Source organism: Populus trichocarpa, chromosome 9, assembly GCF_000002775.5.
Source record: "Populus trichocarpa isolate Nisqually-1 chromosome 9, P.trichocarpa_v4.1, whole genome shotgun sequence".
Classification (NCBI taxonomy): Eukaryota; Viridiplantae; Streptophyta; class Magnoliopsida; order Malpighiales; family Salicaceae; genus Populus; species Populus trichocarpa.
The window spans coordinates 3,085,511-3,098,466 of record NC_037293.2 but is presented as its reverse complement, the minus strand read 5'-3'; the positions used below and the strand labels follow the sequence as shown (position 1 = coordinate 3,098,466).

Sequence of the window (12,956 nt, the reverse complement as noted above, 5' to 3'; positions counted from 1 at the left end):
AAAGCAGGCAGCTGCAACTTTTAAATCCTTCTCGAGAGTTATCAACAAGATGTAACCAATTTTCTACCGTAACTGAACTCAATTATAGTGTTTATTTTGAATTCAATTGATAAATAAATTGTAATCACATGTTTGGAAGAAGAAATAGAATTCAATTCATTTTGTTTTATTTATTACCCATGTCATCTTCATCTTGTTTCTTCAAACGATCTCTAAAAAAAAGAGATGAATAGACGAGTACTTTTAGAGGTTACCTTTAACATTAATTTTTTTCTCTTTAGTGTAGTAGATTAGAGGAGTTGATCTCTGATTTACTTTTATATCATTCTAAATATAAGATTTCATTAAAACCCCCTAATTGAATTCAACTTAAGATGTTCCAAGCATGTTGTAAACTTGCTTACACAATGCTTAAGCTCCCATCTTGGAAGAGGTATAACTTATTCTATATGGAAGTAAATAGACATTACTTCATCTTAAGGTTCAATGAAGCATGCGCTCTAAATCTAACTTTTATTTGAAGAATCTAGCATTTATATCCAATGGAAAAATGAAATTACCAATTCTTGGAATTTTTTATTTAAAAAATAGCATAATAAGTTAAAAATATTGACAGAATAACACAGTTTCAGCCTATCCCGATTCTAAATCATGACAACTTACCCTATCATGAAATTAAACACCATCCTCCCTTCTTAATATCATGTTTTGTAAAGAAATCATGTTTTGTAAATGCAACATTTACTTAATATCGTGTTTCTCAATCACAATTTCTTATATATGTCATGTTTTGGAATTGCAATAAGCATAAACTATGTTATTTCACTAAAATTTTTTACATTTATGTTATTTTGTTAAAATTTTAAATTTTATGTGCTAATAATCCAAGATAGCTTATTTTGTTGTTGGATGGCCATACCTAGTTTCTCTCGTGCCAGGGTGTTGGCTAGCTTGACTATTGTTTGATGCTTATTTGTGTGTTTCTCACAAGGCTATGGTGAAAGAATCCTTTCTTCCATGCATGTTATGTTGTTTGTTGGAGTAAATTATAAATTAGTCTATCTAATTTTACAAAACAAAATAAATAGTCTTTCTAGTTTCAAAAATTAATTGATTATTTTTTTTATTTGTGTTGACTATGTTTAATTTATTTTTTTTATTTTAAAATTTATTTTTTTCTCTAATCAATTTTTCATATTTATTTTATCTCTTTTTCATTTTTTCTATTTTTAAAATAAAGAATAAAGTTAATTAAAGAAGAACATTAAATAAAAAGAAAATTAGCTCTCAAACTCCAGGAGTCAATTTAAAATTTAATGTGTGTTTGACATTATAATAATTGTTATAGTAATTAAAACATAGATATTAACAAGTAGCAGCAACCAAAAAAGAAATTAAGAACAAAATTAGATGATCCCTACATTACATATTCAAAACTTGCTGCTGAAAACATCAAGTTCTTTCTAAGACTAAACATATGGAAATGAGATATTCTCATTGATATAGTTCCTAGGGTACGGTTGTTTTGCTTATTGATGGACTAGGATTTATCAATATTTTTTAAAATAATTTTATGTTAGTCCAAACCCATTTTAACGATGGTCCCAGTCTTGAAGGGTCCCAAAACAGGTTTGGGCTTAGGTTGCGCACATGGGCCCAATGGCACTATTCATGTGGCTTGGCCCCTCGGGGCCCATTAATGTGTATGGGCCCAAATGCTAGGTGCACAACTTGACACCCCTTGGGCCTAAGCTATGTACCCAGTCTTTTAGGCCTTGATAAGTAGCCTGAGCCTAGTCTTTTGAGCCCGGCTTGAACCCAACATCTTCCCTTTGTGATTTTTTATTGACTCAGATTTTTTAGCCTAAATCCTATTTTATCTCCACCCCAAGGTGTACAAAAGTCTCTCATGGCTTATCATATTTGCATCTTATTAATACAATTGTAAGAGATACTTATCCCTCTTTAATATTTATGTCATAGATATTTATCTTTCATTAATATTTGTTTAAGGGATATTTATCTCTTATTAATACATGTGTAAGAGATTTTTATTTATTAATGTTACTAGGGTGAAATGAATTTTCTACCCCCTCATTCAAGTAAAAAAAACAAAATTCAAGTAGTATAAATACTTCTTAAACCACACAAATAAAGAGTTGATAATTTTTCTATTCTCAACATATATATATAAACAATCCCCTATATCAGCATAGTATCTCTAAAAAATTAAGGGGGTATTTGGCAGTGCAATCAAAACATTGTTTGCCCAAAAATTAAATTTTTTTTCTTAAAATTAATTTTTTTTTATTGTTTTTGGATCGTTTTGATGTGCTGATATCAAGAATAAATTTTAAAAAATGAAAAATCATTATTTTAATGTAAATCTGAGCAAAAAAACACTTTGAAACGCAACATCTACCACACTCCTAAACATGCCCTAAATGTGTGTTTGAGATGAGTTTGGGTTTGTTTGGTGGGGTCCACAAACAAAAGAGCCAAAAAACATGTATTTATAACTTTTAGTGAGGTATGGGTTGTGGTTAAAAGAGTTGTACCTCCAAAAAAAAAAAACTTAAACTTACCTCACCTCACCACCCCATACTTTGTTATAAATTCAACAATTTTCTTCTATATATTTGTCTACCAATGGTACTCCTTAAGGTCTCGGTATATTTTAATACTATCATTGTGCATTGTCAACTTGGACTCATGAGCTTTTTCTAGTACTTCATCCTTAAGCATGAGATCATTAGGCATGCAAATTTGTTTGCCAAAAACCACTAACCCTGGTAAATTGACCTAGTAAATTGGTTTAGGATTTAGTCGATTTGGGATCTGGATCGGTCCGTGTTAAAGATAAAATATAAAAAGAGAAAAACTTGACTTACTTGGTAAAAAACCCAAGTCAAGTCGTTGACCAAGCCCTGACTTGATCAAAATTTGGCTTTTAACCTATTGATTTAAAAAAAATTAGTCAAAACAATAAAAATTTATTTATATAACTCATAACCGGATCAAGTTTTAAAACTATGTTTTGTATACGGTAAAACTAGTTGTTTTTGGTAGTTTGATAGTAAAATATTATTGCCTTGAAACATCATTTTATTTCACATTAACGTAGTGTTTGACATGACATTGTAGAAGCAGTTGTTTTTTAAAATATTTTTTATTTAAAAATACATCAGAATAATATTTTTTTAGTTTTAAATTTATTTTTGATATAGACACATCAAAACAATTCAAAAATACTAAAATAATTAATCTGAAATAAAAAAATCAAAATTTTAAAAAGTACAACACAAACTATTTCTAGAAAAAATTGTGAAAGTCAAGCATTATCACAAGTGAGAAATAAAAAGAAAAGAAAAGAAAAAGAAGTTGTTTCATTACTAGTGGTCTTCATCTTTTTCTTATCTTCATTTATTTATTTAATTTTGAAATGGGAAAAAATGGAGTTCCATTTCTAATAGAACTATCTATTACTTACTTATTGTTAAAGAAAAGAAATATGGGGGCATACTTGGCTGACTTCTATCAATGCAATGCAATGATAGATGAACTGTTCATTAATATCGAAAGCTATCAAAATTTTAATTAATAATCTGATAATGATTGATTGATTGATAATTAATATAAGTAAAGATTAGGTGGGTCCTCCCTCTTTCATGCCTTCTATATAAAACCTTATGAGCAAAAATACGAACACTCCCTCTCTCTCTCTGAAAGAACAGTGAAGAGGAAGAAAAGCTGGATTTTATTTTATTGTTTTTAAGAAAAGAGAGAGATATTTATTTTGAAGCTCTCCTATATTTCCTCGTTTTAAGCCATCTAATTTGTCTAAATAAATTGGGCTTCTTTTTCTTTCACTCTTTTCTTTCTTTAAACCCGTTTTTCTACTTCACTCTGTTCTTTATTTCAAGAAAAAGAAACAAAATCCTCTTCTGTTTTCAGCCTCCAGACTTGGTTTAGATGTGTGGTAGAGTTTTATGGTATGGGTTTTGCTTTAATGGATCTGGGTATTGTGTACTTTCATGTTTTGTTTTTACTGTTTTGATTGCTTCTTTCTCTAAATGTAGAGCTGTAATTCCAGGGTTTACTGAGTTTGATTAAATCCTGTTATTTCTAGCTCCCATTTCTGTCCCTTTTGATTTTAAGTTCTAACCCTTTTGTTTTGTTGTTGAACTGTGATCCCATCATTTTTGTTACGATTTCAGCATTAATTACTTTACAAGAAATCTTTTGAGTCTTAAAGAATTTTCTTAGTTTTATTTGTGTTATCAGATTGTGGTTTGTTTCTCCTCAAAAATTTTTTTTAACAGTTTTAAGGTTTTTTTTTTTTTTTCATAGTTACATTTAAGTTTTAGACTAGATGGTTTTGCGGTGTTAGATTTTGCGAGATCATAGGGTATTAGTAGGATTGATGAGTGTCTGATCCTTAAACCTTCTCAACCTTCACCTGAGTGCAGGTAAAAGAGCTCTCAACCATATGCCATTTTACTTCTTTTTTTTTATCTGTTTGTGGTAATACTATTTAAGTCTTTTTTTTATTTGTTTGTGGTAATAATGTGAATAGCCAATTAAAGGATAGATATGTTGAAGTAGTCTAAATAAGTGAGCTTTGTGCTATAATGGACTTGGAATTTTCTGGAAATTGAATAGGGTGAAACGGGTGGCCAAATGTATTAATTCCACTCCTCAACAAACGAGGGTTTTCTGTAGAGAATCTTCGCAAAGTTGTCTTATTAGTGTAGTCAACAATATCTCATAGGCTCGGATTAAAGCTTTTTGGTTTTGACTGAAAGTGTTTCGTAATCTGCAAAAAGTTGCTTGGATTGCATGTACATGTAATTGTGTTGAATTAAGCTTATCAATAAATGTTTATTAGTGTGCATTATTGTCTGTACTTCACCTTATGTTTTATCCTCTACGTTGCGTCCAAAAACAGCAATTTATTATCCTCTTTGATTCGCTCTTTGTGGTAGTTACCTTTTTCTGATTTGAAATGACCTGTTTTGAGCTTTTTTTAAATCGTCATTGTTCATCTGTTCAGACATATTCATGAGATGAGCAGCATGATGAATGGGAGCGAGGACAGTAAGAGATCCAAGGATTGTCGAGATTCACCTGCAGCTGATGAAGCTAATGGTGGGGAGATGATGGGTGGAATGATCCCTTTGAAAAAAGGCCCGTGGACCTCTGCAGAAGATGCTATTTTGATAGACTATGTCAAGAAGCATGGAGAGGGGAATTGGAATGCTGTCCAGAAGCACTCAGGGCTCTTCCGATGTGGAAAAAGCTGCCGTCTGCGATGGGCGAATCATCTACGACCGGATCTGAAGAAGGGCGCGTTCACTCCAGAGGAAGAGAACCGCATCATTGAACTCCATGCTACAATGGGAAATAAATGGGCTCGAATGGCTGCAGAGGTTGGTAACCATATTCCTAATTTGAAGATTTTTCTAATAAATGTGTGATCACTTCAATTTTTAAAAAAATTATGTCATGTGAATGGTATTGGTATGTCTAACTTCGTTCATGGAACATAGCAATGGTCTGATGTTGGATTTTTTTGAATGTGCACTGTATAGCAAATCTAAAAATCAAGTGACATGGATATGGAAATGATAGGAACAGATATACTTACAAACATGTGTGTGTGTGTGTGTGTGTGTGTCTGTGTATGCAAACACTTGTTCATAGTCCGAAACACACCCTTGTACTTGATAAATTTGCTGGGCTTTTATTGTGAATATAGTTTTTTTTTTATCAAATTTATTGTGAATATAGTTGATTGCATGCATGATTTGATGGAACACCTTGTCTGTCTTTTTCCTCTTTCCATCTGTGTGTGTGTGTGTGCATCCGCGTGCATGCGCAGTGCATATGCATACATGATATAGGATGAGAAGAAACTGGAAGAGAGAGGAGGAATAGGGAGGAGAGGAGAAAAGAAAAGAAAAGGTGTGTACAAAATCAGAAAGTAACACTAGAGGTATGAAAACTTGATAAAAGCTCTTCATTTGTTATCAATTATAAAAAGGCTTCCTCAAAGGAGTGATAAATTTTCTTTTGTAGGCCTCAAGAAACCCTTCATAATCCTTAAAAAAATAAGGAGTATAAAAAGAGATTACTGATGTTAAAGAATAGCTAGGAAATAGAAGAAAATCAAATCAACTACTCTATAGGAAATAGAATTAAATACTTAAATAAGAAACAAAATAAAAGCATAAAATTCTAAATTAACCTTCAATCATTATCACTTCTTTGGAATGAGATGAGAATGTGTACCAACAAATACGAGGAACAGGTTAATATGGGCATAGTGACTTAACACAAATTTTGGTAGTCAGACAGATATTCTATCAATCTTTTCTTTTTCTAAGACATTTGAGTTACAATATCCAAAGATTTCCTTTTTTTCTTCAATTTAATGTTTGTTTCATTAGGCTAAATGATTCAGTCTAATTAGTTTTGGAGATATATGCAGAGTTCGTAGTTTGTTGAGAATCAACACCAAATCCAAAAAACATTAGTGATAAAAAAAGGGAGAGTAACTTCACTAGAAAAACTGTTTAATTTGTCTTACAAAACTAGAGACTAATTTATAATTTATTCACTCAAGAGTTCGAGACTCGGTATGCTAAAACACCTTGGTGTCTGAAATAGTTTGGAATCTTTGTATTAATTGAGCAGTTTCTTTCTTCTTCTTTGTTGGCATTTGTATTTTCCTTGTTCACCAGGTGATTTTATTAGTTACAGTGTCAAAAGATTTCCTTTTTTTTTCCAATTTAATACATGTTTCATTAGGCTAAATGATTCACTCTAATTAGTTTTGGAGACATCTGTAGAGTTCGTAGTTTGTCGAGGATCAACACCGAGTCCAAAAAAAACTTAGTGATTAAAAAAAGAAAATATATGCTATGACTATACCACATAATGGCGTCTCTCTCTTTTTTGTAACTTTTCCCATACGAAATTACAATTTGATAATTCAATATATGCTTGAGTTTTTGTTTCTGTTAATTTCTCTGGTAATGATGCCCACTCAGAATGTGGTAGGCTGGTAGCGTATTTCATAGCATGTTTAGCAAACTCTTATACAGGGCAGCATTTAGGCAACCATGGAAGACATGATACAAGTTTCTTCTCTAATATTTTCTTCAATACAAACAAACATAATCTCAAGCTCCAAGCTTTATTTTCTGTATTATGCTGCCATTTTTATGTGTTTATGATTTTCTTCCCCTTGTAGTTGCCTGGACGGACAGATAATGAGATAAAGAACTACTGGAATACTAGAATAAAGAGACTGCAACGTACTGGCTTGCCAATTTATCCTCCTGATGTTTGTCTGCAATTATACAAGACGATTCAAGATGGTCAAAATATGGGCACATTGCAAACAGGGGACACATGTGATCCTGATCTGATGCAGACTGACCATTTTAAGATTCCAGAAGTGGAATTCAAAAACCTGGAACTCAGTCAAGATGTCCTATCTTATTCATCGGTTCTTTTTGATACTTCTCCAAGCAGCATGCTGAAACAAGGTGTAGGTTCTTCCTATGGTAATGCTCTTGTGTTCCCAACAATTCATCCTGCCAAACGCCTTAGAGAGTCACAGACCATATTCACTGGTCTTGATGGTTGTGTCGGCAGGGGAATGCCAGTGTTCGATCAATTGACAGATTATCCTTGTGGAAAGATTATAGAGCACTCTGGGTTATCTTCCCCCTATGATCCTGATTTGAGCACCTATGACCAGCCATCATGGGATGTTCTTCCTGGCAGTCATGCCATATTAAATGACAACTCTTCTTCTTCTAACGTGCCCATATGTGGGACCATGAAGTTAGAGCTCCCTTCACTCCAATATTCAGAATCTCAACAAGATAGTTGGGGCACACCAACTTCCCCGCTGCCTTCGCTTGAGTCTGTTGATACTTTAATTCAGTCTCCTCCAACCAAGGAGATGCGGTCAGATGGTCAGTCACCTAGAAGTAGTGGTCTCTTGGAGGCAGTACTTTATGAATATCGAACTCTGAAAAACTCAAAGAAATGTTCTGGCCACCCAACTTCAGATGTTTCTGTCGTGTTTGGTGGAGTAAATGTTTCACCCTTGAATACCTCTGCAACAGAATGGGAAGTATATGCTGATCTTAACTCTCCCTCAGGTCATTCAGCTTCGTCATTATTTAGCGAGTGTACTCCTGTCAGTGGAAGCTCCCCAGATGGACGAGGTGAGACTATTTAAGATCACATGAACTTTTTGGGATTTCCAGTTTTACTAATGAGCTTTTACTTGTGTTTCGTGTAGCATATAATGTTGAGCCCGAGCCAGTTGATCAGGATTTGATCCCATATGTTGAGGCGAGAAAAGCTCCCAATCAGACAGATTGCAACAGGCCAGATGTTTTGCTTGGCTCAGCCTGGTTTGCGCCTAGCAATAACTGCCACAAGGACCAGTTTTTTCAGACTGATGATGTGGTGGCGGTTCTTGGTGGAGATCAACCATGAACAGTGAGTACTAGCAAACTTGTTCTATGAGTTTGTAACTGCGGCTGGGAAATTTGACACTCCAGTAACCTCCTTTATAACCTTCCTGGTGTTTTGCTTGCGCGTTTGGGGCTCATCTCAGGTGACCAAGACATGAAATATTATCCTCCCAATGCCATATGAATGGAACATCCCTTCTTCCATTATCAACTGCAGTTCTGATGTCAAACTTTTATCTTCATCAATTCGTATCAGTATTATTCACCTGTGGGTTTTTTTATTCTTTTTTTTTGTTTTGGTATTTATTTCTATGCTCAGTGCTCTTTATATATGAATTGAGATTCATTAAAAACAAGCACATCCTATAATCAATTTGAAAACTACACAACAATGCTTCAAGTGCATCAATCTTGGGTTTAATTTGCAGAAATATATGTATAAAATTTTTTACTTATATTAAAAAAGAAAAGAAAAGAAATAAAAATCGGTTAGCAATGGCACTCCAGGATGGCTTCTTCTCCTCTATGTCATACAAATTGAAACCCTAAAAAAAGCCCCATCTTTTTGTTCAAAGAAAATTTCGTTTCTTTTAATCTTTTTAATATATATAATAATAATTATTATTATTGTATTATATTGCAAACTCTGCAAGGATCAATCTAGGAAGAATATAATGTTACTTTATAATTGATGTTTAATTTATTACAAACCACCATAATCATCCTTGTGTTTTTATCAATTTAGCAAATTAGCCCTTGCAAAAAAGATTTGGTCAAGATTTACTATTTGCTTGCAAATTTTGTCAATTAAACCCCATTGGACATAATTGCATTGAGATGCTAGATGAATACCAATTAAAAACTTTAAGAAATAAAGAAATTCAAGAAAATTAGAATTTTAAAAAATGCTTATGGAATAAAAGAAAAACGATTATTAAGTTAAAATAACTTTCACGGAATATTTAAAAAAAAAATACTTAATCAATAACATTTTTTAAAATTTGTAAGAAAAATAATTTTTAAAAACAATAAGTTTTGATATTTTTTAAGAATTAAAAAATATATCCTTTAAATAAATATTAGGGAATACTTAGCCATTAAAATGTTCAAGAAATAAAAATTTGTAATAATTGTTTTCTTAAAATTATTAACTTTTTTCCAAAAAATTAATGGTCGATAATTTTCAATTTCCGTAAAAGAAATTTATTTCTTGAATTTTTGAAAATCTTAAATGTCGAGCAATTAAAAAATTTTCATAATATTTCTGATTTTTTTAATTTGTTAAACATTTTTTATTAGTTTGAGAATTTTCAAAAATTCTAATATGTGCATTTGGATTTTTTTCCCTTAAATTTTTATGTGTTTTTTCATTTCTTAAACATTTTTTTAAAAAAATATTTGGTATTCTTCTTACCATTAAATTTAATTTAGTCCAATTGAGTTTAATTGACTAAATTTTACAAATACATGATAGATTCTAACCAAATCTGTTTTACATGAGTTGATTTGTCAAAATGATACAAACCCATGCGTGATTCTGGAGGGTCTTTTCTCATGAATATTAAATATAAGTGCAAGAGTTTGCTGTATATTTTTTAAAATATTTTTTATTTAAAAAGATATCATATATTTTAAAGTGTTTTTAAATAATTTTTATATATTAATATAAAAAATAAAATACTATTTTGATAAAGCAAATCATCATAAGCAACCATGTCTATGTCTATATGTTGTCTCCACAGCATATGCACATAGCATATAATTTTTTAGTTTTTTTATTTTCAATTAATTTTTTTTCCTGTTTAATTTATTGATATCAAAAAAATTTTTAAAAAACAACAATAATCATTACCACTCATAAATACCTGAAAAAACATAACCAGAAGAATAGTGGGATATAAAATGACTCTCTCCAGTTGAGGCATGATAGAAGAGTTTCTCTTTTCTCAAATGCCTCAACCGGATAAGTTGCCGTTCATGGTTTAAAGATACAGATTTTTTAGTGCAATAAAGAGGAGCAGAATTCTTTCGAGTATAATTCTTCCTCGCCAAGTTCCAGCTGCTTGATGAGCATGACAAAGGCAGATAAAACCAGAAACTGATGGTAAGGAGGCATTTGGCCAAACACAAAGAAGGAACATTTTAGGTTTAAAGCGGTTCATCATTTCATCTGGAGAAAAGAAAAGGCATCGGATAACTAAGACGCGAAATAAATAAAAAGAAAATGACAGACCGACAAAACTTAATGCCAAAAATGGCTAACACTAGAATCATTGGAATATAAGCCGTCTTTATATTTTGTTGAACGCAACAATGTCACAGCTCTGGATATATTCATTGCAAGGCTCGACTGTGAGACGCTCCTCAATGAGGGAATCCACTGACACAAGGTCGTCTACAATGGTAAGCATGATTTGTAGCTTCTTGATTCCATAACCGACTGGAACCAATTTTGCTGCAACAAAACCAACACACAAGGATTAACATTACCCGTTATTGAAGCGGATGGAATCTCAAAATAAAGTGTGAGAAAAATATAAAATTGTGTCAATTCAAAACATACATGCTCCCCAAAAGAGACCAGGCATCTCAACACTCCTGACTGCCTTCTCCAACTCCACCATGTCTGTCTCATCATCCCATGGCTTCACATCCATGAGAACTGAAGATTTCCCACCTGAAAAATGGAAAAAAGTCAAAATAACAGGGTATAAAATGAACTCATCCTAGAACATAAACATGATTTTGCAGAGAAGCAGAGAGAGGACTGAGGAAGCTCACTCTCTTTCTTCTTTGAGGATGCCTTTTTAGCTTTCTCCCTCTCCTCCGCTGCCTTCTTGTCCTCTTCAGTCTCATCACCAAAGAGATCCAAGTCGTCATCGTCATCACCAGCAGCCTGAAACAGAACAAGGAAAACTTCCAAGTTCAATGCAAGAAAGTCACCAGGCTTCCCTAAATATTTTCGCTCGTGACTTGAACCAATGCAACCAAAGTATTGGGTGTTCATAATTCTAAGTTAAAGCACAGTACAAAACTGCAAATTCATGTGATTTGTGAATCAATAGTAAATTATCGTTGGACCTATCATTGTGACCATGAAATATTTTTCTTATTCAAGTAAGAAAACAGTCAAAAACTGTAAGTACCTATCATTATATCAGTTCTAGAAACATCAGATAAAAAAAACTAGTGAAGATTTAAACTAACGACAGCAACAGTTCTTGCTGGTTGCAACCAAAGTCTTCAATTTTCAACCATAACGTGGTAAGTTAGAACTGACTCATCCTTTACTGGGTAATAAGCTAATGGGATTTTAAATCGATAACATCATTTTACTCCCAATTGCAAATGGTTTTATATGCAGCAAAAGCTAATCAAATTACACAACAAGTATTCAAACTTTGAGATACCCAATTGAAAACAAAAACTAGAAATCAATATTCAGATATTAAAAGGCAAAACTTTTGAAAAAAGTAAAAGACGCAAACCTCCTTGGCTGGGGCAGCTTCAACGGGAGCAGCAGCAGCTGTTTTGCCACAAATGCTTACACCAACAGCTTTACCTGGGAAGCTATAAATCAAAGCACACAAAACCCACAAATAATCAACAACCAAATCAATCAAAATCACCCCAAGATGCGAAATTGAAATTTAAAAAGATAAGAATATAAAAGAAGTTACCTTAAAGCGAGCTGTGAAGAAACAGATTCGTACCACTTGCTAGCATTAGGGAAATCACGACCAGGTTTCTCCAAAACAGCACCGTAAACTTTGATGTCATCTTTGGAAATCTGATCACCGGAAATATAAGATTTGCCGACGAGAAACTCGTTGAGGGATTTGAGGCCGGATTCTGTGTGGAGATCTGAAAAAGTAACTGCCATTTTTGACAATGATGATGAGGAGATAGATCTCTCGTTCTTATTACGAGCAGGCGGCGGAAAAGAGAGAGAAAAGCAGTGAGTTCGAAAGAGGAGGTTCGTGAGGAGTGTTTGGATGGTTTATATGGGAGACCAAAAAATAAGAAAAACCCTAGATTGGAAATTTTGGGATATGGATATTATTTTGTTCACTTCGTCGAGGATTCTAAATGGACATTTATGGAGTCGTCCATTTATAAAATAATAAAAAAAAAAACCAATGTGCATTTTTATGTTCACCGTGTGTGATTAGCGTTTTAGATTGGATGAGACAAAAATATTATAAATATAAATATATTTAGTTGAATAGATTGAAATGAAAATATAAAATAAATTTGAATTTGGTAAAATTTTAAAGTTAATTTATATATTTTTAAAATAATAAATATAAAAGACATGTTATTATTATCTTTGTTTTTTTTGTCCCGATACAATAATTAAATGTTATTATTTTGATATAGAAGAGATAGAGATAATAAAAATAAAAAGAACATGTTGTCTTATACTTTCTATTTTGAAAGGATCGAAATTCATTTCAA

General features: G+C 32.4%; 2 protein-coding genes across 2 annotated transcripts; one reads left to right on the top strand and one right to left on the bottom strand.

Annotated features, from left to right (window-relative positions):
* Window positions 1-3,715: 3,715 nt before the first annotated feature.
* LOC7491110 (transcription factor GAMYB) lies at window positions 3,716-8,763 on the top strand. Its single transcript, XM_002313456.4, has 4 exons — window positions 3,716-4,469; window positions 5,054-5,429; window positions 7,256-8,243; window positions 8,321-8,763. The coding sequence occupies exons 2-4, from the start codon at window positions 5,067-5,069 to the stop codon at window positions 8,518-8,520; spliced, it is 1,551 nt and encodes a 516-aa protein (XP_002313492.3). The 5' UTR covers window positions 3,716-4,469; window positions 5,054-5,066; the 3' UTR covers window positions 8,521-8,763.
* Window positions 8,764-10,613: 1,850 nt separating this feature from the next.
* LOC7489318 (elongation factor 1-beta 2) lies at window positions 10,614-12,604 on the bottom strand. The gene is made up of 5 exons (XM_002314212.4): window positions 12,179-12,604; window positions 11,987-12,068; window positions 11,280-11,394; window positions 11,062-11,175; window positions 10,614-10,953 (listed from the first exon to the last, which is right to left on the bottom strand). Exons 1-5 carry the CDS (start codon window positions 12,379-12,381, stop codon window positions 10,790-10,792), a joined length of 678 nt encoding a protein of 225 aa, XP_002314248.1. The 5' UTR covers window positions 12,382-12,604; the 3' UTR covers window positions 10,614-10,789.
* Window positions 12,605-12,956: the final 352 nt, after the last annotated feature.